This window comes from Gadus morhua, chromosome 3 (genome assembly GCF_902167405.1).
Source record: "Gadus morhua chromosome 3, gadMor3.0, whole genome shotgun sequence".
Taxonomy (NCBI): Eukaryota; Metazoa; Chordata; class Actinopteri; order Gadiformes; family Gadidae; genus Gadus; species Gadus morhua.
In genome coordinates, this window is record NC_044050.1 from 19,091,689 (window position 1) to 19,117,995 (window position 26,307).

Here is a 26,307-nt window from a genome sequence, read left to right on the forward strand (position 1 = left end):
TCAACGCATGTAACGCGTCTACGCGCCTATACCAATGGTTCCCTATGCAAAAATGCCGAGTTTGGACGCCCCTGAAGCGAGTAACGCGGTTGGTGTGGCCGTACCTTTATTTGTGATGTTTTATTCTTGAAAAGGGGAGTTATGATAGCATATAGCCTACCACTAGTTGTGGTTTTAATTGCAGTTATATAAGCAAAATGTTGTCTGGGAGAAGGGTACTCAAGCCAACAAATATGGTGTCTATTATATGATTATAATTATTTCTTAGAAAATCGGTATCGGAAAAAACGGTTTTGGCAGGTCAGACCTCCTTAAAAACCGGAAATCGGTATCGGCCAAGAATTTTGCAATCGGTGCATCTCTAATTTTTACACGTTAGCCTACAGTTTAAAGAGAAAATAAGAAATAGAAAAAAACACAACCAGCAGAGGCCGTACACAAAAGCAGTTTGTCAAAACACACATTCGGGACCACGCATGCAAACAGCCTTCAATGTAGGCCCTAGGTCTCATGTCTTTATGTTAGACATCAGAGTGTAGTCTGCACAGTGAGATATGGTTGGGCAAATATTTAGGTCAGGAAAGCCAGTGATGAAATCATGACAGATCGGTAAGTATCCAAAGCCACTTATTTCTCTTGTCAATCCAGACATTTTATTGAACAGAATATTCATGAGGGAATTCAACCTGGTTATCCAGCAGTTTCTTATGCAACTTTTCTTTCTTACTCACAAACAGTGAGTTGCTATAACAAATGGTTAAAGGACAGTATAGCTTGAATATCAACATTTTAAAAACGTGTGTCTTCAAACCATTGTTTGTTAATGTTGTTGGGATAGGGGGCGAACAATCTGCCCGTGTTCAGCTGAGGAGACTTATTGCCTTGACCACAAGTTGAACCCTCCAGTGGTTTTACAACAAACCTTTGCCCTCAGTCTCGTGTAGATTTACTCCGCCGTGACATGACCCCTCATACACCAGTGACCACTGGGGAACTGTGAAAGAGGCCATCCACACCTTTTTCTCCTTTGTGGGTCCCAACTGTTCGAATGAACCTTAAATTAATGCAAGAGATAAACATTATGAATGTGAAAATATTCTGAAGAGAATTGTTTTGGATTTTGGATGCCACAGTCCCATCCAATCCATTTTATGATACAGGTTTTTATTTTATGGCTTGCAGCGGCTGGAGGAAATAGCACAACCGTGAGATGAATGATAGAAACATATGTTGTAGTATTTATAGTAACTCATTCTGATATGCTAGCATGTTGCTGTATCAATGCTATGACAGTCAGAAAGGCCAATGCAATGGTATGAGGCCAAAACTGAACAGAAACTTTTCATGCTTTGGAAAGATAAATTGTCCTCCTTTATGCCAACGTATTATCAACGTATTTGTAGATTTAGTTTTTTTAAGTGGTCCTTAAAAGCCCTTAGTGAAATATTTACTTCTTGCTTGGATATAGGGAAGGTTGAAAGTTCAGGGAGGGAAATCTGGCAAGATTCCAACGTTCCTGAACCAACTCCTAACCAGATTGGGGGGGGGGGGTGGGTGTGTGTGTGTGCGTGCGCATCGCACAATTGTTTAAAGCTATTAGTGTGAATGATCATCATTGTTTCAGTGCTTATTTTGATTATAGATGTAAGGCTCATTCCAGACAACAAAAAAGTACATACAGTACATTGAGATGAAACTAACATACTACAAGGACATGAAAAAAACGATTTTGAATGTATCTGTTAACCTGTCTGAAGTTGAGTACTTTTAAAACAATACAAGGTTTCTGTTGAAAAACACATTTCTCTATGTAACACTGCCTATTTGTAACTGCCAAGACCTAGTCTAGGGGAGGAGTGGCTCCTTCTCTGCCTCGCTTTGGAAGAGAGAAACGGACACTTCCCATCTGGTGCTCATCCATAAAGACAACGGTTCAAACAAAGTTCAAACCTTTTTAGGTTCACGGGCCGACCAGTTCATTCCTGGGTCAGCAAGAACTTTGGTATTGCTGCTGTGTCCTCTCTTAAAACTGTGAGGGCCCACAGTAGTCAATGTTAGATTTATGGTTCAATGTCGGCAGCCCAGGGGTTGAGGTTTGTACGGTTGTACGTCATCTCGTGTTTCTTCACTGTTTCATTTACTTGAGTAGAACCTGTAGAACAGCATACATTCATTCACACCATATCGATTGGAGTGTCAATCCAGTGATACATTTATGTTCAATAATTGTAGGGTGGGACCCAATACTGCAATTAAATTCAAATTACATTTGAATTAAAATGCTGGATTGTGATAGCCTGACATTGCGAGCCATAATTGCAAAATGCTTCTGAACGCAATTGGATGGATTTACAACCAATCAGATCAAAGAAAAGATTGACACATCAGCAGCAGCAATCTCGGTTGGTTATGAAAATTCTTAATCTATATAATAATCTAATTTCAATTTATTTTCAACATGTTTTATTATACACTCTATAGCACCCTTCCCTTAGTTGCCAATGATATACAAAAAAATAAAGGACAGTAGAATTCAATATATGTTGTTTTTAGGGGTAACTTGTACAAAGGTTGTAGTGTTACAGCCACTAGTGGCACTTAAAAGCATGGCATGGAATCTAAACGGCACAATGGAATCCAAACTGTAAGAAAGTATTATCAGATGTGTTTGAAACCTGTGATGAAGGAAATAAAGTGCTTTATTCTCAATATTCATACATACGGCTGTTTTCTGTACTTTAATTTGTTATGGAATGAAACTTCAATGAAAAAATTATAGAAGGATTATAATTGATCAACTGCATTGAAATTAAATGTCTAAATCTGAATGGCCATTTAGTTAAGATTTATTGTGCAAAGGTCAACATGTCTATCTGGCGAAAGATTGCATGGTACAGAATGATACATAGAAATAGTACAAATTAGTCACTTCAATCACATTTACACAATTCACAACAACATTTGGCCTATTTTCAACATTTGATTATGGTCCTAACTAGGAAATCTGAAAACAGACAGCAAGGTGAGTAATCATCATGCCAGGAAAGCTGAGTCAGGTCATGCGTGGGATGTTTACCTATGAAGACCTTAGCACTCTGAGTCCCTTTCCAGATAAATATATAGCAGCAGAGTCCGTTCTGCGCTTCATTCCCCGAAAAAGGACAAGGAGGCGAGGGACAAAGCAAAAATGAATTTGTTAATATTCGGAGCACTGGCTGTGTTTCTCCCCATCACATCAGCAGTAAGTTTCTAAGCTTGAGCAGAATTATTTAATTTTTTTACGTCAAATACCAACCTAGAGTAATATCAACCTTATACAATGTATTCACTTTTGTAGCAGAGAGGGGACAGCTCCGCGCAGAGAGGATGTCAACCAGATGTAAACTTTGTAAGTATCCTGCTGGACTTAAATCACTGAAAACATTCACCAACTCACTGCTTTAAAATTTAAAATGTTCTGTTTTTAGGGAAGGTATTGCCCGACTACCTGTGGAGTGGCGGACTACCTGTTTAGGTACACCCCTGATGTATATGACGATTTAGATGATATGCTGGCTAAACTGGAAAGCATAGGTAATCTGACACAGGGAGCCGAGGAGAAAGTGGTCTTCATGAGAGACAGGGCCACGTCAGCGCATAAGTCCTCACAACCAGGTAAAAATGCGATGAGGTCAAAGGCCTGGTTATATCTAGGGAATGGATTCTAAAGATATTGAGACATTTGTTTTTTATAAGCTTAAAATGCACATTTGTGAGAACATCCAGATTCTTCTACTGAAGGACGTTGTTCGTTTTTGTTTTTTCCACAGATCTGTACTACAAAAGATCCACCAGCATGCTGGACGACGTCACTCGTTTTGAGAAGACCATCCTCTCTCAGGAGCAGCAGATATTGTGAGCCGACAAATCAAGCTTTGCAATTGAAATGAAATCACAAACTATCCCGTCGCTGACCTCTACTCTTTTGTCCTGTTTGGCAGTGAACTCCAGAATTTTGTTTTAGCAAATGACCGGCAAATGCAAGAACTCAAGCAGCTCACCCGTCAGCTGGAGGCCACATGCAGTGTTCCGTGCAAGGACACGGTGGAGATCCAGCCAATCACTGGAACAGGTAACATAACCTGGGGCCCCCGGGTCCTACCCACCACATCTGAAGCTGTGTCACAATCGTGCTCATGCCCTCGTTGCCTTGTTTAGCTAGCACCTCATCAATATTTGGCCTCAAATACGATGAGTAAACAGTGAGATGCATTCCACTCGCCCACTAGAAAACCTTGTACTTTGTTTCCATGAAATCCTGTGTATCTAAGTAACATGGCCAGCTGTTTACTCAGGGTTAAATGTCTGTACTAGGAATCCCTCTTAAAATTTAAATCTGACAATAACAGCCCAGATTCTAAGATGTTCTGTCGTTTAACGGATGATAATAATCAAACATGAATTTATTAAAATAACAGTCATGCATATGTCATCACTCAGACTGCCAGGATATTGCCAACAAAGGAGCCAGTGTCAGTGGTCTGTACTATGTGAAGCCGGCGAAGGCCACAGACCAGTTCCTGGTCTACTGTGAGATTGACACCTTTGGTCGTGGCTTCACTGTGATACAGAGGGTGGGTTTCATCTCCTTCTTTATTGGACAGTAAAAATTGTGCACATCAAACCATGATGCGATAGTAATGTTGATGGAACATTTGATGGAACAGAAGAGCCAACATGTTTATTTTTACGCAAGTTATTGTCAACTGCTTGAGTGTCCTGCTTAACTCTTCAGGTCAATGAAACTGGAGCACAAAGAAACCTTCATCAGCGCATCAATTTGTCTTTACTCCACAAAGGAAATACTGAGCATTTTACTGAAATTATGAATAAAAATGACATAGTTGATTGTAATAAAGTTATGAGTAGATTACAGAAAATATCCAACTAACACTATGCTCTAATGTTCTCAGAGAAAGGGTGGACTGGTGGACTTCAACCGAAACTGGATCCCGTACAAGGAGGGCTTTGGATACCTTTCCCCAGATGACAGCACAGACTTCTGGCTTGGCTTGGAGAAGATGCACCTTTTGACCACCAGTGTTACTCTCCCATATGTCTTGAGGATAGAGATGGTTGACTGGCTGGGCAACAAAAAGTATGCCATAGTCAAAGTTACCTAAAAATCCTTCAAAGTCCATCCATGGTTATCATGGTAGCATGGCGCAACTCGAATACCTCAACTCGAATCTTTCTCGCCAGGTATGCCGACTACGCCATGTTCCGAGTTGGACCAGAGCAGGATAAGTACCGTCTGACCTACGGCTACTACTTTGCCGGCGATGCAGGAGACGCCTTCGATGGCTTTGACTTCGGGGACGACGCGAGTGACAAGGCCTACACCGTTCACAACGGCATGCAGTTCAGCACCCCCGACAACGACAACGACAAGTACGACGGCAACTGTGCCCTCCAGGATGGCTCCGGATGGTGGATGAACAGATGCCATGCCGGCCACCTCAACGGCAAATACTATCCGGGTAAGGACATGGGAGCTAACCCCTTCCTTGAGCCCATTGAGGGACCATGACAGTTTTCCCTCCCTTCCACGTGTCAATGAATCACTGTATTGGGCATTTAGAATAAATTAATATGACGTTAGAATTCACCACCTCATCAATTACATCAATTACCCCCTCCCCCCCAGCTTTCCAAATGCGCACAATTGCTAGTACTTCACATATTATAAGCATGCGTGTGTGATCGTGTGTTTCCTGTTTTTTTTTTTAACCCTGTTGCCTTCCTCCCCTTGATTTAGATGGAAGGTACTCGGAGAAGGATGCCGGTGCCTTCGACAACGGCATCATCTGGGTGACGTGGCACGACCGCTGGTACTCACTGAAGGAGACCACCATGAAGATCATCCCCGTCAGCAGGATCAACACAGACGGACAACAGCAGTCTGGGGTCAAGCAGTTTGGAGGGCTCTAGGATCCCCTCGTCCCCACTTTGAAAAAACACGCCAATCTTGGAGCTACAATAAATGCGTTGCATGTTTGTAGTTTTTCACCAGCACCTGAAAGTTAAAATGACATAATTATTGAAAAACTCTGCATACTCACCGCCATACCTAAACACAAATCAACACAACACAGTCTCTCTCAGTCCCGCCCCCTCGTTCTCTGTTTAATGTCATTAAACACACAAAAAAATTACATAATGTGCTATGTCTTGTTTGCTACACTGGGTGCCTGAAGGATGTATTGGTGATGATGTCTTTAGGCCACCAAGGGTTTCATTATGTAAATGCATACTGGCACTTGATTATATAAATATCTTTATTGTATCGACAGCGATATATTACTTATTGTAAGTCGCTTTGGATGAAGGCGTCTGCTAAATGCCTTGAATCTAAAAGTAGATATTTCTTTATCCAAAGCATTTACAATTAGTCAAAAGTGGACACTTTTGTCCTAACTGACTTACAAGCAAGGCTGAACAAAAAAGCATTTAAGCTTACAGCCAAACTATTTTCAACACATTTTATCACACACACTCATCCACCCTTTCCGCAGGCGTTGATTCCACTGGGGACACGTCCCCACCAGTTTTCGTCGAGATTAATTTCGTACCTCATATCTGTAGCCTATCATGTCACTCGGTGCGGAATAGTGTTTGCTCTGCACGCTCGTTACGCTCTTGTTATACCACCACAGAGGCATATCAACGGTTTTGCTCCAGCCACTTAACGTGCATCCGATGTCACAATAAGAATACCCTCAAGCCGAGTGATCGATGACGATAGAATCGTTAATTTTTAAGCTTGGGGATGTTTCGGCGCGTGAACGACTTCATGCCTGTCAACGCTTAAACTCGTGCATGTTGCATAAAATGGGCAACAGCGCCCTCTAGGGTCACACTTTTCGGTGGCTTCTCTCCCCATAAAAAGCTACAGTCAGTGTTTAATGACGTTGATTTACCTTTGAACATTTCCTATTATAGGCTACTGTATGAATGCTGTTTATAATTAACGTTTGTATCAAGAAAGAAAGAACCAGCAAGGGACAATCTTGATCCCGCACTCCTTGCTTGACCGCGATCTAGCATCTAGGATCGATTGCTCTTCCTCAGGTCCCCGGATGTTAACACTGAATTTCATACATTGAATTTGCGGGTGACTGGCATGTTGAATTTTGGGACGTTGAAAATATTGAAGTTGAATTTTTTAACGTTGAATATTTGATTTTGAATTTTAAACATTGAAAAATAAAGGTGAAAGTAATTTGTTAAAAATGTAAATCAGAGGCAAAAATCAAGATACGTTATTTCAATGCATAAATATTCAGTGCTTAAAATTCAATGGTTTTTTTTTCAAAATCCGATGACACAGATTTACTTCAATACAGGTCATGTGTGGGATGTTTACCCATGAGGACCTTAGCACCCTGCCTCCCGTTCCAGATAAATAAATAGCAACAGAGTCCGTTCTGCACTCCATTCCCCGAAAAAGGACAAGGAGGCAAAAATACAAAGAAAAAATGATTTTTTTAATATTCGGAGCAATGTTTCTCCCCATCGCATCAGCAGTATGTTTCTAAGCTTGTCCAGAATTATTCTCTCTTTTTTATGTCAAATAACAACATACGTCAACCTTATGCAATGTATTCACTTTTATCTTTTGTAGCAGGTAGTGGCCAGCTCCACGTCGAGAAGTTGTCAACCAGATGACACCTTTGTAAGTATCCTGCTGAAGTTAAATCACTGAAAACAACAAAGTTCTGAAAACATTCACTGCTTTAAAATTGTGAAAAAAACAAAACATATTTATGTTGTTGTAATGGATTCCATTTTAGCATTTTAAGCAGCAGGTTAGTTTACTGGTTAAGGTGTTTGAGGAACTCAAGCAGCTCACCCGTCAGCTGGAGGCCACATGCAGTGTGCCGTGCAAGGACACGGTGGAGATCCAGCCAATCACTGGAACAGGTAAGATAACCCGGGGCCGCTAATTCCGTCCCACCACATCTGAAGCTGTGTCACCATCGTGCCCATGTCCTCGTTGCCTTGTTTAGCTAGCACCTCATCAATATTTGGTCTCAAATGCGATGTGTAAACAATGAGATGCATTCCACTCGCCCACTCAAAAACGAATTTATTAACATAACAGACATTATGCATTTGTCATCACTCAGACTGCCAGGATATTGCCAACAAAGGAGCCAGTGTCAGTGGTCTGTACTATGTGAAGCCGGCGAAGGCCACAGACCAGTTCCTGGTCTACTGTGAGATCGACACCTTTGGTCGGGGCTTCACTGTGATTCAGAGGGTGGGTTTCATCTCCCTCTTTATTGGACAGTACCAATTGTGCACATCAAACCATGACGCAATAGTGATGTTGATGGAACTTTGGATGGAATAGAAGAGCCAGTATGTTTATTTTTATGCAAGTTATTATCAACTGCTTGAGTGTCCTGCTTAACTCTTCATGTCATTGAAGCTGGAGCACAAATAAACCTTCATCAGCACATCAGTTTTTTTAGTCCACAATGGAAATACTGAGCAGCTTACTGAAATTATTAATAAAGTGACTTAGTTGATTGTAACAAAGTGATGAGTAGATTACAGAAAATGTCCAAATTAACACTGCTCTAATGTTCGCAGAGAAAGAATGGACAGGTGGACTTCAACCGAACCTGGGTCCCATACAGGGAGGGCTTTGGAGACTTTTCCCCAGACGACAGCACAGAGTTCTGGCTTGGCTTGGAGAAGATGCACCTTTTGACCACCAGTGTTACTCTCCCATATGTCTTGAGGATAGAGATGGTTGACTGGCTGGGCAGCAAAAAGTATGTCATAGTCAAAGTTACCTAAAATTCCTTCAAAGTCCATCCATGGTTATCATGGCAGCATGGCGCAGGGACTAAACTACCAGCAGCTGAACTCAAATCTTTCTCGCCAGGTATGCCGACTACGCCATTTTCCGAGTTGGACCAGAGCAGGATAAGTACCGTCTGACCTACGGCTACTACTTTGCCGGCGATGCAGGAGACGCCTTCGAAGGCTTTGACTTCGGGGACGCGAGTGACAAGGCCTACACCGTTCACAACGGCATGCAGTTCAGCACTCCCGACAACGACAACGACATGTACGACGGCAACTGTGCACTCCAGGATGGCTCCGGATGGTGGATGAACAGATGCCATGCCGGCCACCTCAACGGCAAATACTACCCGGGTAAGGAACTGGGAGCTAGCCCCTTCCTTGAGCCCATTGAGGGACCATGACAGTTTTCCCTCCCTTCCACATGTCAATGAATCACTGTATTGGGCATTTAGAATAAATTAATATGACGTTAGAATTCACCACCTCATCAATTACATCAATTACCCCCTCCCCCCCAGCTTTCCAAATGCGCACAATTGCTAGTACTTCACATATTATAAGCATGTGTGTGTGTGATCGTGTGTTTCCTGTTGTTTTTTTTAACCCTGTTGCCTTCCTCCCCTTGATTTAGACGGAACGTACTCGGAGAAGGATGCCGGTGCCTTCGACAACGGCATCATCTGGGTGACGTGGCACAACCGCTGGTACTCACTGAAGGAGACCACCATGAAGATCATCCCCGTCAGCAGGATCAGCACAGACGGCACAGCACAGACAGCAACAGCAGTCTGGAGTCAAGCAGTTTGGAGGGCTCTAGGATCCCCTCGTTCCCACTTTGAAAAACATGCCAATCTGGGAGCTACAATAAATGCGTAACATGTTTGTAGTTTTTCACCAGCACCTGAAAGTTAAAATGACATAATTATTGAAAAACTCTGCATACTCACCGCCATACCTAAACACAATTCAACACAACACAGTCTCTCTCAGTCCCACCCCCTCGTTCTCTGTTTAATGTCATTAAACACACAAAAAAATTACATAATGTGCTATGTCTTGTGTGCTTCACTGGGTGCCTGAAGGATGTATTGGTGATGATGTCTTTAGGCCACCAAGGGTTTCATTATGTAAATGCGTACTGGCACTTGATTATATAAATATCTTTATTGTATCGACAGCGATATATTACTTATTGTAAGTCGGCTTTGGATAAAGGCGTCTGCTAAATGCCTTGAATCTAAAAGTAGATATTTCTTTATCCAAAGCATTTACAATTAGTCAAAAGTGGACACTTTTGTCCTAACTGACTTACAAGCAAGGCTGAACAAAAAAGCATTTAAGCTTACAGCCAAACTATTTTCAACACATTTTATCACACACACTCATCCACCCTTTCCGCAGGCGTTGATTCCACTGGGGACACGTCCCCACCAGTTTTCGTCGAGATTCATTTCGTACCTCATATCTGTAGCCTATCATGTCACTCGGTGCGGAATAGTGTTTGCTCTGCACGCTCGTTACGCTCTTGTTATACCACCACAGAGGCATATCAACGGTTTTGCTCCAGCCACTTAACGTGCATCCGATGTCACAATAAGAATACCCTCAAGCTGAGTGATCGATGACGATAGAAACGTTAATTTTTAAGCTTGGGGATGTTTCGGCGCGTGAACGACTTCATGCCTGTCTACTCTTAAAACTCGTGCATGTTGCATAAAATGGGCAACAGCGCACTCTAGGGTCACACTTTTCGGTGGCTTCTCTCCCCATAAAAAGCTACAGTCAGTGTTTAATGACGTTGATTTACCTTTGAACATTTCCTATTATAGGCTACTGTATGAATGCTGTTTATAATTAACGTTTGTATCAAGAAAGAAAGAACCAGCGAGGGACAATCTTGATCCCGCACTCCTTGCTTGACCGCGATCTAGCATCTAGGATCGATTGCTCTTCCTCAGGTCCCCGGATGTTAACACTGAATTTCATACATTGAATTTGCGGGTGACTTGCATGTTGAATTTTGGGACGTTGAAAATATTGAAGTTGAATTTTTTAACGTTGAATATTTGATTTTGAATTTTAAACATTGAAAAATAAAGGTGAAAGTAATTTGTTAAAAATGTAAAGAGTTAAAATCAGAGGCAAAAATCAAGATACGTTATTTCAATGCATAAATATTCAGTGCTTAAAATTCAATGTTTTTTTTTTTCAAAATCCGATGACACAGATTTACTTCAATACAGGTCATGTGTGGGATGTTTACCCATGAGGACCTTAGCACCCTGCCTCCCGTTCCAGATAAATAAATAGCAACAGAGTCCGTTCTGCACTCCATTCCCCGAAAAAGGACAAGGAGGCAAAAATACAAAGAAAAAATGAATTTTTTAATATTCGGAGCAATGTTTCTCCCCATCGCATCAGCAGTATGTTTCTAAGCTTGTCCAGAATTATTCTCTCTTTTTTATGTCAAATAACAACATACGTCAACCTTATGCAATGTATTCACTTTTATCTTTTGTAGCAGGTAGTGGCCAGCTCCACGTCGAGAAGTTGTCAACCAGATGACACCTTTGTAAGTATCCTGCTGAAGTTAAATCACTGAAAACAACAAAGTTCTGAAAACATTCACTGCTTTAAAATTGTGAAAAAAACTAAACATATTTATGTTGTTGTAATGGATTCCATTTTAGCATTTTAAGCAGCAGGTTAGTTTACTGGTTAAGGTGTTTGAGGAACTCAAGCAGCTCACCCGTCAGCTGGAGGCCACATGCAGTGTGCCGTGCAAGGACACGGTGGAGATCCAGCCAATCACTGGAACAGGTAACATAACCCGGGGCCGCTAATTCCGTCCCACCACATCTGAAGCTGTGTCACCATCGTGCCCATGTCCTCGTTGCCTTGTTTAGCTAGCACCTCATCAATATTTGGTCTCAAATGCGATGTGTAAACAATGAGATGCATTCCACTCGCCCACTCAAAAACGAATTTATTAACATAACAGACATTATGCATTTGTCATCACTCAGACTGCCAGGATATTGCCAACAAAGGAGCCAGTGTCAGTGGTCTGTACTATGTGAAGCCGGCGAAGGCCACAGACCAGTTCCTGGTCTACTGTGAGATCGACACCTTTGGTCGGGGCTTCACTGTGATTCAGAGGGTGGGTTTCATCTCCCTCTTTATTGGACAGTACCAATTGTGCACATCAAACCATGACGCAATAGTGATGTTGATGGAACATTGGATGGAATAGAAGAGCCAGTATGTTTATTTTTATGCAAGTTATTATCAACTGCTTGAGTGTCCTGCTTAACTCTTCATGTCATTGAAGCTGGAGCACAAATAAACCTTCATCAGCACATCAGTTTTTTTAGTCCACAATGGAAATACTGAGCAGCTTACTGAAATTATTAAAAAAGTGACTTAGTTGATTGTAACAAAGTGATGAGTAGATTGCAGAAAATGTCCAAATTAACACTGCTCTAATGTTCGCAGAGAAAGAATGGACAGGTGGACTTCAACCGAACCTGGGTCCCGTACAGGGAGGGCTTTGGAGACTTTTCCCCAGACGACAGCACAGAGTTCTGGCTTGGCTTGGAGAAGATGCACCTTTTGACCACCAGTGTTACTCTCCCATATGTCTTGAGGATAGAGATGGTTGACTGGCTGGGCAGCAAAAAGTATGTCATAGTGAAAGTTACCTAAAATTCCTTCAAAGTCCATCCATGGTTATCATGGTAGCATGGCGCAGGGACTAAACTACCAGCAGCTCAACTCAAATCTTTCTCGCCAGGTATGCCGACTACGCCATGTTCCGAGTTGGACCAGAGCAGGATAAGTACCGTCTGACCTACGGCTACTACTTTGCCGGCGATGCAGGAGACGCCTTCGATGGCTTTGACTTCGGGGACGTGAGTGACAAGGCCTACACCGTTCACAACGGCATGCAGTTCAGCACCCCCGACAACGACAACGACAAGTACGACGGCAACTGTGCCCTCCAGGATGGCTCCGGATGGTGGATGAACAGATGCCATGCCGGCCACCTCAACGGCAAATACTACCCGGGTAAGGACCTGGGAGCTAACCCCTTCCTTGAGCCCATTGAGGGACCATGACAGTTTTCCCTCCCTTCCACATGTCAATGAATCACTGTATTGGGCATTTAGAATAAATTAATATGACGTTAGAATTCACCACCTCATCAATTACATCAATTACCCCCTCCCCCCCAGCTTTCCAAATGCGCACAATTGCTAGTACTTCACATATTATAAGCATGTGTGTGTGTGATCGTGTGTTTCCTGTTGTTTTTTTTAACCCTGTTGCCTTCCTCCCCTTGATTTAGACGGAACGTACTCGGAGAAGGATGCCGGTGCCTTCGACAACGGCATCATCTGGGTGACGTGGCACGACCGCTGGTACTCACTGAAGGAGACCACCATGAAGATCATCCCCGTCAGCAGGATCAACACAGACGGACAACAGCAGTCTGGGGTCAAGCAGTTTGGAGGGCTCTAGGATCCCCTCGTCCCCACTTTGAAAAACATGCCAATCTGGGAGCTACAATAAATGCGTAACATGTTTGTAGTTTTTCACCAGCACCTGAAAGTTAAAATGACATAATTATTGAAAAACTCTGCATACTCACCGCCATACCTAAACACAATTCAACACAACACAGTCTCTCTCAGTCCCACCCCCTCGTTCTCTGTTTAATGTCATTAAACACACCAAAAAATTACATAATGTGCTATGTCTTGTGTGCTTCACTGGGTGCCTGAAGGATGTATTGGTGATGATGTCTTTAGGCCACCAAGGGTTTCATTATGTAAATGCGTACTGGCACTTGATTATATAAATATCTTTATTATATCGACAGCGATAGATTACTTATTGTAAGTCGGCTTTGGATAAAGGCGTCTGCTAAATGCCTTGAATCTAAAAGTAGATATTTCTTTATCCAAAGCATTTACAATTAGTCAAAAGTGGACACTTTTGTCCTAACTGACTTACAAGCAAGGCTGAACAAAAAAGCATTTAAGCTTACAGCCAAACTATTTTCAACACATTTTATCACACACACTCATCCACCCTTTCCGCAGGCGTTGATTCCACTGGGGACACGTCCCCACCAGTTTTCGTCGAGATTAATTTCGTACCTCGTATCTGTAGCCTATCATGTCAGCAGGATCAGCACAGACGGCACAGCATAGACAGCAACAGCAGTCTGGGGTCAAGCAGTTTGGAGGGCTCTAGGATCCCCTCGTCCCCACTTTGAAAAACATGCCAATCTGGGAGCTACAATAAATGCGTAACATGTTTATAGTTTTTCACCAGCACCTGAAAGTTAAAATGACATAATTATTGAAAAACTCTGCATACTCACCGCCATACCTAAACACAATTCAACACAACACAGTCTCTCTCAGTCCCACCCCCTCGTTCTCTGTTTAATGTCATTAAACACACCAAAAAATTACATAATGTGCTATGTCTTGTGTGCTTCACTGGGTGCCTGAAGGATGTATTGGTGATGATGTCTTTAGGCCACCAAGGGTTTCATTATGTAAATGCATACTGGCACTTGATTATATAAATATCTTTATTATATCGACAGCGATAGATTACTTATTGTAAGTCGGCTTTGGATAAAGGCGTCTGCTAAATGCCTTGAATCTAAAAGTAGATATTTCTTTATCCAAAGCATTTACAATTAGTCAAAAGTGGACACTTTTGTCCTAACTGACTTACAAGCAAGGCTGAACAAAAAAGCATTTAAGCTTACAGCCAAACTATTTTCAACACATTTTATCACACACACTCATCCACCCTTTCCGCAGGCGTTGATTCCACTGGGGACACGTCCCCACCAGTTTTCGTCGAGATTCATTTCGTACCTCATATCTGTAGCCTATCATGTCACTCGGTGCGGAATAGTGTTTGCTCTGCGCGCTCGTTACGCTCTTGTTATACCACCACAGAGGCATATCAACGGTTTTGCTCCAGCCACTTAACGTACATCCGATGTCACAATAAGAATACCCTCAAGCCGAGTGATCGATGACGATAGAAACGTTAATTTTTAAGCTTGGGGATGTTTCGGCGCACCATACCTTAGCACAAATCACCACACACTCAAGTCTCTCTCAGTCCCGCCCCCTCATTCTCTGTTTATTGTCATTAAACACACAAAAAAATATGGAATGTCTTATGTCTTGTGTGCTTGAGGATGTAATGGTGATGATGCTTTTAGACCACCAAGGGTTTCATTATGTAGATGCTTATTGACACTTGTTTATAAAAATATCTTTATTGTATCGTCAGCGATATATTGTTGTTTCTCTTACCTCTGATAAATGTACTTATTGTAAGTCGCTTTGGATAAAAGCGTCTGCTAAATGCCCTAAATGTAAATGCAGATTTGTCTAGTCTATATCCAAAGCATTTAGACAAAAGTGGACGCGTTTGTCCAAACTGACTTACAAGCAAGGCTGAACAACAAAGCATACAAGTTTACAGCCAATCCATTTCTATCAAAACAACCAGCTTGCAAAAGAAACGGTCAATAGACGCCGTGTGTCAACATAGAAACCACAAATAGTGCACAGCACAATCTGATCCTGTGTGGAACATTTACACAGTAACAGACATACGGGGGTCCATGGGGTTTTCATTGTAGCTGCCAAGCTCCAAGGGGACTGCATGAAGAAGAGATAGGGAGGTAGAGGGGAGTATCAGAGGATGTATGTTTGCTGCCTGTAGAATGGTTGATTGGGGGCACATGAAATAATAAGTGAGCTTGTTATTATAATGATTGAGCTATTGGGCGTGGGTGGAGGGGGATCCATTGAAAGCAAGGAGAAGAACTCATGCACACTGCTACTGAGCGAGCGGAACAAAATAAAAGCAGAGGTGTAACACTTGGATTGTCAAAATCCAAAGGCTTTTTTTAGTGTTTATCTAAGAACAACGCACAAACACAAAGTGCACTTCAGTTGGATGAATTCTTCAAAAGTTATTTGATTAACTCTCTCAGCTAAACATTTGCCTAACTTCACGTTAACAGGGACAGTCAATGTTATCCAAAAAATATTATTTGTTATCTTCTTAAGGTATTTGAGACTATCGCCTTAAAAAGGAAAATAAAATTGAACCATAATGACATTGCATTACCATGCAGTCTTTCCCTCCTTAAGGGGGCGTATGTTTTTAAAGACGCTAGTGTGATCCTCATTTGACCCGGAAGCGTATCAGACACCTCATACATTGTTTACTTCCGGGACGATGGGTGATCGTTTTTGCGCCGCCTGTGAATGAGATTCTCTGTGGAATATTAACGCTACAAAAGACTGAGATTAATCGTTATAAAAAAAATCCCGCCTCTTTTAAAGTGCTTATTGTACGTTTAGTGAACGCCAAAATGACCGAGGTAATACAACAGCCGACTTCTCATGACTTTTAATTTGTTCTCTTGTTGATGCTACCGTTCCATAGCATGCTTTTTCCGGAGCAAGTGTACCACCGAAGTGGTGATTCTGTATGCTATGTTTAAGATATGTGGTAGTAAATGATGCCAACACCGATGTCTGTCTATCTATAGGGAACTATTATTTTCATAACGAGGTGTTTCTTTCAGGATGTGCAAAAGCACTCGGTCCACACGCTGGTCTTCAGATCCCTCAAAAGGACTCATGATATGTTTGTGTCGGATCATGCGAAACCAATCGCACTGGACGATCACAGGTAAGCCCCGCTGTTGGTAATTTTCATGAGTCCCTGACTTTTTATTAATTTAACATAATATTGATTTCATTACATTTTGTGAATAACTTATTCGTAATGCCGGCTGCTAACATCCGTTTCTTGTTATCGCAGTCACAAAGTGAAGATGTCTTCGAAGTTAAAAGCGGATTATGGCGCAGTGTTGCACATGCCCGTACTCAAGGAAGGGAAGGACAGACCGATACACGGCGGCCTTCATGGACACCAGACAAGCACAGAGTCAGGTGTGTTGACAGAATAAATAAATCCTCTATTTCCTTCTTCAAAACCCCATTGGATCACTCGCAATCTTATCCCTTACACTAGTGATTTGGGTTTAATTAAGTTTGTCTTTTAGGAGACGACCCAGAATACCTTGTGACCGGGACACACGCCTACCCATCAGGACCTGGTAAATATTATACACACGTGCAATATTATATTTCATAGATAACATTGTTGTTTGCTTACTGTGTTTCAATGATGCAAATGTTTGTTAATAGGAGTTGCACTGACTGCTGAAACAAAGTTACACAGGATGCCGAGTGAAGCAGGAGTCCATTCAATGGCCTTGACCCTGCCTCCCTCCCAGGCCAGGTACACTTTAAGGCTAGCTTACTGTTAGTAAAACATGAAGCTATTATTTCCTCAAAATGTACCAATTTTTTTGACTGATTTATATCATTTTCCTGTGTGTGTGTGTGCCTTCAGACTAGATGCCGGCCGCACGGCTGCAAGTGTCGGAGACATTCACAGACATGCAGGAATAGCAGAAAGGTCCCAGCCCCCAATGTCCTCTTTGGTAATTTTTCTCAACACACCACATCACATTCATCTTGACCCTCAGCACCGTTTCATGACGAGCTAGGTGTATGGAGAAAGTGAAAGTGTATTATCGTATCATTGGCTGTAGGTGCACATGGAAGCAGGCGGCACCAAGACCTCTGCTCTTGTAAGGAAAGCACCGACCATGCCCAAACCTGCGTGGCATCCGCCATGGAAGCTGTTCAGGGTAACGTGTTTACTTTGTACTTTGTACTTTGTACTAAAAGCCACTTGTAGGTCCTTTTTTATTTAAACTACTCTCACGAATCTCAGGTCATCAGTGGTCATCTGGGCTGGGTGAGGTCAATAGCAGTGGAACCAGGCAACCAGTGGTTTGTCACAGGCTCTGCTGACAGAACCATCAAGGTACGTAGAGACTCCCAGCACAAGGGTAAATCACACATGTTGTTTGAACTGCAGTGAAATGCAGACCTGAATTGAGAGCATGGCTTAACAGTTAGATTTTCGCCTACTGCAGCAAGCACCTCTCTGTCAACAAGTTTTTAATCTCAAGAGGTCTTGAGATTATGTTTGTATTTATTAACCATTATTTAGCCTGGTTAGTCTCACTGAGACCAGCCACCTCTTTTACAAGCCAGCCTGACAATAAAACATATTCTATAAATAAATTATTTATCAATAATACTTTTTATAATACGTCTGATTTGACGTATGAATGTGGGAATGGACTTGATGTGTGTGTTATGGTTGGTGTTTCTTCCCAGATCTGGGACCTGGCCAGTGGGAAGCTGAAGCTTTCTCTGACGGGCCACATCAGCACGGTGCGCGGCGTGGCGGTCAGCTCCCGCAGCCCCTACCTGTTCTCCTGCGGCGAGGACAAGCAGGTCAAGTGCTGGGACCTGGAGTACAACAAGGTACAATGTCTGGCACAACCCCCTGTATTGTAGTCCAATGCTACTCTGAACTAAGTTGTGGACACTTCTATTGTATTAATTTTCAATATTTGGCCAGTGGCATTTATTAAAATAAATAAAAAGGTAAACAAATCGATGGTGGAAAAATAGGCCTAGTTATAAGACAAACTAACGCATGCTGTTATATTGACCCTGTACTGTATGTAGGGCTGCTCGATTAGGGAATAAATCTCAATCACGATATCTTTGGTCAATATTGAAATCACAATTATTCAAATGATTATTTATTTTTTGCTTGATAAAATTACGCATTTATACAGCATTTCTCTCCAAACAGACCCTATGTAACTGGGAACTTTGAAAAATTCCCTTAAAACATACACAAAATGTTCAAATAGAAAATCATGTACCGATATGTATCCAGCTGTTTCAAAAAAAAAAATATATATATATATATTCAACTCGATTTAGATTAGTTTGGAGATCGTTTGACCCAAAAATCTAAATCCCACCGAAAACTTGATTAATTGCACCGCCCTAACTGTGTGTGTGTGTGTGTGTGTGTGTGTGTGTGTGTGTGTGTGTGTGTGTGTGTGTGTGTGTGTGTGTGTGTGTGTGTGTGTGTGTGTGTGTGTGTGTGTGTGTGTGTGTGTGTGTGTGTGTGTGTGTGCATTAGGTCATCCGGCATTACCACGGACATCTGAGTGCCGTGTACGGCCTGGACCTCCACCCCACCATTGACGTGCTGGTCACGTGCAGTCGAGATGCCACAGCCAGGGTAAGCATGTGCACCTCGGTCAGTGAGCCTCGACCATATGAATGTAGACGATGGGGCAGAGTCACCGTCGACCACATTAACGCTTTCAAGGTTGCCTTATATAATTATTTTGTTTATATTTATTATGTATGCCCTGTATCATAACTTGATTTGAATACAATTTGGCATTGTGAGTAATATGCTGGGCCTTTACATATACATTAAAGGGGACATATTATACCACCAGGTGAGTGTGATAAGCCCTTACAAGCCATTTCGAAAATCTGCCTCTTCTGACATCACAAGTGGGCGTGTCCACCTGGATGTGCGCTGATCACACAGGGGGTGGATGTTTACCGTTTGATGTGCTGAAGATGTAGCAATGATTCCATTTCAACACATTCATGTAACTTGACATATTGCTACGCAGTTGCAGCCAATGGGTTTTAATCCATCTCTGTGCATTGGTGGTCTTCAGGTGATCAGATGTCAAATCAAATGGTTTATTTGTCTTGTGGTCTCTCCTCTGCACGTGTCCTCAAGGTGTGGGACATCAGATCGAAGGCCAACGTGCACACGCTCTCCGGCCACACCAACACCGTGGCAACGGTCAAATGCCAGGCGGCCGAGCCCCAAATCATCACAGGTAGAGACCCAACGCCTCTGGGCTGAGTCTGGCTATGATTGGATTCCTAGGCCATCTGATGTCGACGAATGTTTCCTCCATTTTCCCAGGGAGCCACGATTCCACCATCAGGCTGTGGGATCTGGTGGCCGGGAAGACCAGAGCCACGCTGACCAACCACAAGAAGTCCGTCAGGGCAGTGGTGCTGCATCCTCGACAGTAAGAGCACAGTTCGATATTTCTTTGTTGGGATCAGCTCTTGACAGAACACTCTCACTACGTTAGGGCTGTCAACGAATATTCGAAGTTCGAATATTCGTTCGAAATGTATCCAAAAACGCGAATTCGAACGTGAAAATTAATATTCGAATGTGAAAAAACACTCCCGCGGTACAAGCGCCTCTATCTGCTTTGTGAATGAGCCTCTGTCTGTTCGCGATGTCCCTCATAATATTCGAATGTGAAAAAACACTCCCGCGGTACAAGTGTAACAGACTAGTATTGTGAAGAGCGAATGTATTTTATCCCCTCGGGGTTTCCGTACTTGGATATAGGTATTCCAGCTCGGCTATGCCATTCAATAAGCATCCGAAGTAGAGCTCAGGGAGCTAGTAGTCTGGCTGGTGAAAGCTGCTATAACGCAATGTTCTCGGCAAAGTCCGAGACAGCTTTTTTTTCATGAATCCGAACGGTGCGTAGTGCGAAGTGCCCTTTCGCTGGCATGGTGGAAGACGTAGGCGACATGCATATCTTTCTTTATCGATTTTAATAGGCCTTCTCGATAAATGGTAACTTGGTAAGCAAAGCAAGGAACGTTACCACTAGCATACCTTGTAACATTCAGAAGCGGGCGTCTTCTTCAGATTACTATAGTTTGCGCGCTTGCAGGTGTGGTGGTGAAATGCAAGCGATACAAAGTTGTGGCTTTTCATGATTAGGCCTCCACGTTACTGGGCTGTTTATAGGATATATATATCCCGCTAATTTGAACCATGGTTTTGTCGCATTATTGACATATTGACGGCAACTGCGTAAAATAGGCAACCAGATATTCGAATAGTTCGAATTCGTGATTTTTTTCCAAACGAACATTCGAATGTCATTTTTGAGCAATTTTGACAGCCCTACACTACGTACGCTTCATCTGGCGTGGTGTAATGAACCGAAGTAAACCCTTGTCCTAATGAAAGTAAATGGTGGTTGAAAATTTAGATAACATGATTTCCCATTTGTTACAAAAATGTAGTGTGATTTTTAACTCTGATGTAAAAACGTTTGTCATTTTGATAGCTTTCATGTTGATTTTTTAAGATAGAAGTCTGTCTTTGTCCCCGTTCCCTATAGATACACCTTTGCTTCTGGCTCTGCTGATAACATCAAACAGTGGACGTTTCCGGACGGCAACTTCATCCAGAACCTGTCTGGCCATAACGCCATCATCAACACTCTGGCGGTCAACTCTGACGGTGTCCTGGTGTCTGGAGGTACAATGGTCCACCGTCTTCAATGTTTGTACTTTGGTGGGACTCCTGTTATTAAAGTTAGAGTTGAAAATATGCATTTCGCAAAAAGGGTCGCATTTCGTCAGCCAAAGTTAGCCAACGTGGTGATGACGGTTGGTTTGGGGCCATTGCGTACAAATGGTGACCATAAAACTAAACTTTGTTAAAATTCCTAACCCTAACCCAAACCCTTTTTTTTTTTTTTTTTTTTTTTTTTTCTCCCTGTGCCGCAGCGGACAACGGGACCATCCACATGTGGGACTGGAGGACGGGCTACAACTTCCAGCGCATCCACGCGGCCGTGCAGCCGGGCTCCCTGGACAGCGAGTCCGGGATCTTCGCCTGCATGTTCGACCACTCGGAGAGCCGGCTCATCACCGCCGAGGCCGACAAGACCATCAAGGTGTACCGGGAGGACGACACAGCGGTAAGCTGGCCGTTTGCCGTGTTACTCACCCTGCTTTAGCTTTTGCTTTAGATTGTGCTTTTTTATTATTATTATGGTTTTTTTGGAAGTCGATTTTCTGAAATTGTATTTCTTCGTGTTAATGATTAAAATATTCTTATACATATATATTTAGTCTTCATTATAATATATTTTACTGTTTTGATGCCGTACAGGACATACATTTAAGGGTTCAGCGATACTCACTGTTAGTGACACAGAATATTACCACATTTTATTATAATTTTTTCACAATTTGTGTCTTTTTATCTTAACATTGCATTAATCCTGTTTTCATAATTTTCTTACTTTCAGACGGAAGAAAGCCACCCGGTCAACTGGAAACCAGAGATCCTCAAGCGGAAAAGATTTTAATATTTCCAATCTTTATTTGTTTTTTTATATCTTCGTAGAATGGTTCTGACAAAATCAGTGTCGTAGTGTGGGCTGTACAAATGCCAACAGTAAATTGATTGTGCCTAATGAGAAACTTCCCAAGACTAAAAGCTACCATGAAAAAAACATATTTCCCCTCACGTTTCTCTTCATTCAAGAAACCATTTGCAGTCTTCAGTGTACGACGTTAGTCCAACAAAGCGACCACCTTGGGCCGCCAGGAATCTCCCGGTGTGTTTGTTCTTGATGATGACGGCCCTTTTGCAGCTTTGATCCATCTGGTCTGCCAGCAGAAGCCACCTCTCGGTCTCTACAGGACTGTCTGTAGTATACACACGGTCCCCACTCTCCTCAAGAAGGGCTGTAGTGTACTCATGGTCCTCACTTTGGTGAGAACCGGTTTTAGTAAACACACATTCCTTTCTCTTGGGAGAACCGGTTGTATTCAAACAGTCCTCACTAGGTTGAGAACTGGCATCGTCCTCACCATGGAGATATCCTGCAAAAGGAAACATCACTCAAATTCAATTGACGCTGCATGTATCCAGTTTTTTTTCTTTCTTGTTTTCTATTGTCCCAACAGATCGCCAGTTGTACATAGAGGAAACCTAATCTTCCCCTCTTCCTGGCTTGCGATGGCACGTTTATATTGGTTCATTCATAATAAACAAGGAAGTTTGGACTGTTTCATTGTTTGGATTTGTTCATGTTGAAGAGCCACACCTACCAAGGTATCCGCCGGTGGCGACGTTTCGAAAGTATTTACAGCCGATCCCCTTCTGCTCTTCCCAGGAGCCACGCTCTCCTGGTTCCTCATGGAGCTCCACTTTGCCCCTGAGGTCACTGTCCGGGTCCATAGTCTCCCCCCCTGTCAACGTAAACCAACCCTCATCTAACACACAATATTGGAGAATATAGCTTTGCTACCACGGGTGGGGTTTCAGTTTGAGTCGGTCAATTGATAGGAATATGTACCAATTCCTAATGTTGATTGGATCACTGAATTGTCCATAGCCGTCAATTTGATAATACCACTGCACAACCCTACTCTGGCTACTCACCCTCTGTCCCTCGCTATGGAAAAAAATACAAAATGTCATTCATGTGGACCTAATGAAATGGTCGAAAAAAAAAAAAAAGTTCTGTGATTAATCGGTTGGAACACCTTCATCCAAACAGGATTTTTCGACGTGTTCTCACAAACTAACACACACACTCAGACACACCTGACTCCCGGATGTAGAGCATAGACTGAGCGTGGAGGAAGCGGCGTCCCGTCTTCCTCTTCGGAGGCCGTCTCTCTCTGGGCTCTGGTTCGTCACCAGTCACATCCTCAGGAACCTCAGGCACGACCAGGAGGTGGCCGGCGTTGTACATGATCTCCGCTTGCAGGGACTGCACACAGCTCTCAAAATGCTCGTCATCCGTTTCTGCATTTCTGGTGGACCGTGATGGATGAGAGGGTTAAAATTGTGATAGTCGCAGTTCGACCCATCGAATGATGCCCAGTCTCCGTAGTCTTACCTACGGCGATCCGAGATGATTTAGGCGCTACCCGCTTATTAATTACATTAATCTGAAGTTACTAACTTTATCGTCATTGCTGCCGCCAGTGAAGAAAAACGGGAAACAAATGAATAATTCTAAATGTATAATATTTACGTTCAAACTGAATTATTATAGATTATGAACAATTCATGACAAGCACATTTTCTTTAATCCTGTTCTCTATACAGCTTATTGTTTCCTTATGGTTTTCTGTGATGTGTCTCTTTTCTACTATATAAATCCCTATATCCCTATATGCCCCCCCCGCTCCAGGATCCCTCTAGATCCCTCCTTGTTCTCCCCCAGGCCTTCCTCACCTGAAGTCCACCCAGAGCAGCCCAGCGGTGACCAGGCCCAGCCACTCGCTGGCCTCCCAGTCCTGGGCCAGCATGACGGGCACGGTGAGCACCTCCCTGGAGTCGGCGTAGCTCAGCTCCCGCTTGCAGTTGCGGGACGCCTGGTAAGCCGGGGTCATGATGGGACAGATGACCGCCGCCTCCTCCACGCCCGCAGCCATCCTGTTGGACACGCACACACACGCGCACAAAAACACACAAACACACACACACGCACATACATATATACACATAACACACACACAAACACACATACAGTACATAGACAAACACATACACACTACTGTGAATTTTAAATGCATGTAGGCTAATTAATGAGGCGGTAGGAGCCTGCAGTAAGTCTGCAGACTCAGTCACTCACTCATGCACACAAACTCTCACCTCCTCTTGAGGGTGTCCAGTTGCATGTTGTCTTGACAAGTAAATAAGTGGTTAGGAACCGGATAGTGTGTAGAGGGACATTTAAGACTCGGCCTGAAAATGATGTGTGCTCCCGCCCTAATGTCTCCAGCATACCACCACCTCCATTGGTCTTTATTCCGTATAAGTTGCTTTGGATTGTGTGCCTCATAATTTTATATATTGATACTTTGATAGACACTTTTTCTATCTGACAATACTATTGCGCTTAGAAATATTTTAATGAAGAAAATTGCCAAAAAGCTAGCATTCTGAAGTTTGAACAATCAGAGAAAGGAGCAGAGGGTGCCTTTAGGCTTCTTTTTCCCCCTTCCCATCCACTCAATGTACCGTTATACTCACGCATCGTTGATGTTCCCGGTCACTCCTCCCTCGATGTCCATCCACACAGGCAGTCCGTGCTCTATCAGCCGGTCGTGTATCCTCTTCACCAGTGGCTGGTCGTCCCACTGGTAGGACAGCATGATGTGAGCCGGCATCTTCTCCGTAGGATCGAGTGGTCCGTCAGACGTCTCGGTCTGGGTATTTCAGGTGAAGGAAGGGTTGCGTGAGATGCGTTGTTTACTCAAGTACTTCTGTTACAGCCGTTGCCTGGTGACGATAATGGCACCAATGGGACACACCTGCAGTCGCTGAACGAGGGAATTCAAATATGCCTTTCCCTGGATTATAGTTTGTACCCTGCATTCACAAATGAAAACCACATGTTAAACCTTGTTTTACGGCTATGTTTCTGTGGAGCTGAAGTGAAATATAGCCCATTATGCATTATATGTATTCTAATACAAATAATGTATATTGCTAGGGCTTGGTTGGGGGCCCTTTTGCCTCAATGCAGCGTGGCATGGATTCGATCAGCCTGTGGCCCTACTAAGGTGTTATGGAAGACTAGTTTGATTCGATAGAGGCCTTCATCTCGACTGCATTGGTGGGTCTCATGTCTCTCATCGTCCTCTTGACATTACCCCATCAACTTTCTAAGAGGTTCAGGTCAGGCGAGTCTGTTGGCCAATCAAGCACAGTAAACCAATGGTAAACAAACCAGGGTACTTTTGACAGTGTGGACATGTGCCAAGCATCTCCATAGATCAAGCATGAAGTGCTCTAAAATGTCCTGGTAGAAGGCTGAGTTGACTTTGGACTTGATAAAGCACAGTGGACCAACATCAGAAGATGACATGCTCCCCGAATCATCACTGACTGGGGTAGCTTCACACTGGACTTCAATAAACTTTGATTCTGTGCCTCTCCATTCATCCTCAAGACTCTGGGACCTTGGATTTCAAATTAAATGCAAAGTTAACTTTCGTCTGAATAGAGGACTTTGGACTTTGAGTGACAGATAGACCAGTTATTATTAAGACGCTTCTAACGTTGTCTGATAATGCTAGAAGCGAGTGGCTTGACATGAGGACTGGCTTGACACGAGTGGCTTGACACAAGGACAGTTGTAGCCCATTTCCTGGATGTCTTTGCATGGTGACTCTTAATGCACTGACTCCTGCCTCAGTCCACTCCTTGTGAAGCTCCCACAAAATTGTATGGCCTTTGCTTGACAATCCTCTCGATGCAGCTGTTATCCCTGTTGCTTGAGCACCTTTGCCTCCCACTTTTTCGTTCCATTCAACCTTCTCTGAATATGCTTGTATAAAGCACTCTGAACAACCAGATTCATTAGCGAGGTCGTTTTGAGACTTACCCTCCATCAAGGAGTCTTCCTCATGATTGTGAAGCTAACCAGACTGAGACTGACCTTTTAAACGTTAAGGAAACTTTTGTAGGTGTTTTGAGGTAATTCTGTGATTACAGTGTGACGCTTTGAGTCTACAACATTTAACTTTTTCACAATATTCAAATTTTCCGAAATACTGAATTTTATGACTAGGCTTCATTAGCTGGAAGCCATAGGCCTAATAATCAAAATTTAAATAAAAA

General features: G+C 42.9%; 5 protein-coding genes and 1 long non-coding RNA gene across 6 annotated transcripts; 4 read left to right on the forward strand and 2 right to left on the reverse strand.

Annotated features, from left to right (window-relative positions):
- Positions 1-768: 768 nt before the first annotated feature.
- On the reverse strand, positions 769-3,207 carry LOC115540425 (uncharacterized). The gene is made up of 3 exons (XR_003976192.1): positions 3,077-3,207; positions 1,951-2,152; positions 769-1,054 (listed from the first exon to the last, which is right to left on the reverse strand). It is a non-coding gene; the product is annotated as an uncharacterized LOC115540425 (long non-coding RNA).
- Positions 3,092-6,196, forward strand: fgg (fibrinogen gamma chain). Its single transcript, XM_030351687.1, has 9 exons — positions 3,092-3,241; positions 3,338-3,388; positions 3,468-3,654; positions 3,810-3,894; positions 3,981-4,111; positions 4,480-4,613; positions 4,953-5,137; positions 5,242-5,519; positions 5,798-6,196. The coding sequence occupies exons 1-9, from the start codon at positions 3,188-3,190 to the stop codon at positions 5,968-5,970; spliced, it is 1,278 nt and encodes a 425-aa protein (XP_030207547.1). The 5' UTR covers positions 3,092-3,187; the 3' UTR covers positions 5,971-6,196.
- A 1,224-nt stretch (positions 6,197-7,420) lies between these two features.
- LOC115540419 (fibrinogen gamma chain-like) lies at positions 7,421-9,906 on the forward strand. The gene is given in 8 exon segments (XM_030351688.1): positions 7,421-7,565; positions 7,664-7,714; positions 7,833-7,962; positions 8,169-8,302; positions 8,638-8,822; positions 8,936-9,210; positions 9,491-9,624; positions 9,626-9,906. Coding segments are annotated over 8 exon segments (1,008 nt in total). The 5' UTR covers positions 7,421-7,517; the 3' UTR covers positions 9,677-9,906.
- A 1,125-nt stretch (positions 9,907-11,031) lies between these two features.
- Positions 11,032-13,603, forward strand: LOC115540420 (fibrinogen gamma chain). The gene is made up of 7 exons (XM_030351689.1): positions 11,032-11,282; positions 11,381-11,431; positions 11,550-11,679; positions 11,886-12,019; positions 12,355-12,539; positions 12,653-12,927; positions 13,208-13,603. Exons 1-7 carry the CDS (start codon positions 11,235-11,237, stop codon positions 13,378-13,380), a joined length of 996 nt encoding a protein of 331 aa, XP_030207549.1. The 5' UTR covers positions 11,032-11,234; the 3' UTR covers positions 13,381-13,603.
- A 2,509-nt stretch (positions 13,604-16,112) lies between these two features.
- On the forward strand, positions 16,113-22,735 carry plrg1 (pleiotropic regulator 1). The gene is made up of 15 exons (XM_030352215.1): positions 16,113-16,291; positions 16,499-16,605; positions 16,738-16,868; positions 16,982-17,035; positions 17,127-17,220; positions 17,335-17,425; positions 17,537-17,635; positions 17,722-17,814; positions 18,174-18,323; positions 19,000-19,101; positions 19,624-19,726; positions 19,816-19,924; positions 21,050-21,189; positions 21,441-21,634; positions 21,968-22,735. The coding sequence occupies exons 1-15, from the start codon at positions 16,283-16,285 to the stop codon at positions 22,025-22,027; spliced, it is 1,536 nt and encodes a 511-aa protein (XP_030208075.1). The 5' UTR covers positions 16,113-16,282; the 3' UTR covers positions 22,028-22,735.
- Positions 22,597-24,929, reverse strand: LOC115540710 (uncharacterized). The gene is made up of 4 exons (XM_030352216.1): positions 24,715-24,929; positions 23,914-24,114; positions 23,275-23,486; positions 22,597-22,916 (listed from the first exon to the last, which is right to left on the reverse strand). Exons 1-4 carry the CDS (start codon positions 24,849-24,851, stop codon positions 22,753-22,755), a joined length of 714 nt encoding a protein of 237 aa, XP_030208076.1. The 5' UTR covers positions 24,852-24,929; the 3' UTR covers positions 22,597-22,752.
- Between the last annotated feature and the right edge of the window lie 1,378 nt (positions 24,930-26,307).

Bases quoted from the DNA above. Each gene is read 5' to 3' on its own strand.
- fgg (XM_030351687.1), top strand. From the start codon at position 3,188: ATGAATTTGTTAATATTCGGAGCACTGGCTGTGTTTCTCCCCATCACA. The intron at 3,389-3,467 runs GTAAGTATCCTG...TTCTGTTTTTAG, and splicing joins GTCAACCAGATGTAAACTTT to GGAAGGTATTGCCCGACTAC. The intron at 4,112-4,479 runs GTAACATAACCT...GTCATCACTCAG, and splicing joins CCAGCCAATCACTGGAACAG to ACTGCCAGGATATTGCCAAC.
- plrg1 (XM_030352215.1), top strand. The intron at 16,606-16,737 runs GTAAGCCCCGCT...TTGTTATCGCAG, and splicing joins ATCGCACTGGACGATCACAG to TCACAAAGTGAAGATGTCTT. The intron at 19,102-19,623 runs GTAAGCATGTGC...CGTGTCCTCAAG, and splicing joins GTCGAGATGCCACAGCCAGG to GTGTGGGACATCAGATCGAA.
- LOC115540710 (XM_030352216.1), bottom strand. From the start codon at position 24,851: ATGCCGGCTCACATCATGCTGTCCTACCAGTGGGACGACCAGCCACTG. The intron at 24,115-24,714 runs GTGAGTATAACG...CGTGTCCAACAG, and splicing joins ACCGGGAACATCAACGATGC to GATGGCTGCGGGCGTGGAGG. The intron at 23,487-23,913 runs GTGAGGAAGGCC...ACGGTCCACCAG, and splicing joins CTGCTCTGGGTGGACTTCAG to AAATGCAGAAACGGATGACG.
- LOC115540420 (XM_030351689.1), top strand. From the start codon at position 11,235: ATGAATTTTTTAATATTCGGAGCAATGTTTCTCCCCATCGCATCAGCA. The intron at 11,432-11,549 runs GTAAGTATCCTG...ATTCCATTTTAG, and splicing joins GTCAACCAGATGACACCTTT to CATTTTAAGCAGCAGGTTAG. The intron at 11,680-11,885 runs GTAACATAACCC...GTCATCACTCAG, and splicing joins CCAGCCAATCACTGGAACAG to ACTGCCAGGATATTGCCAAC.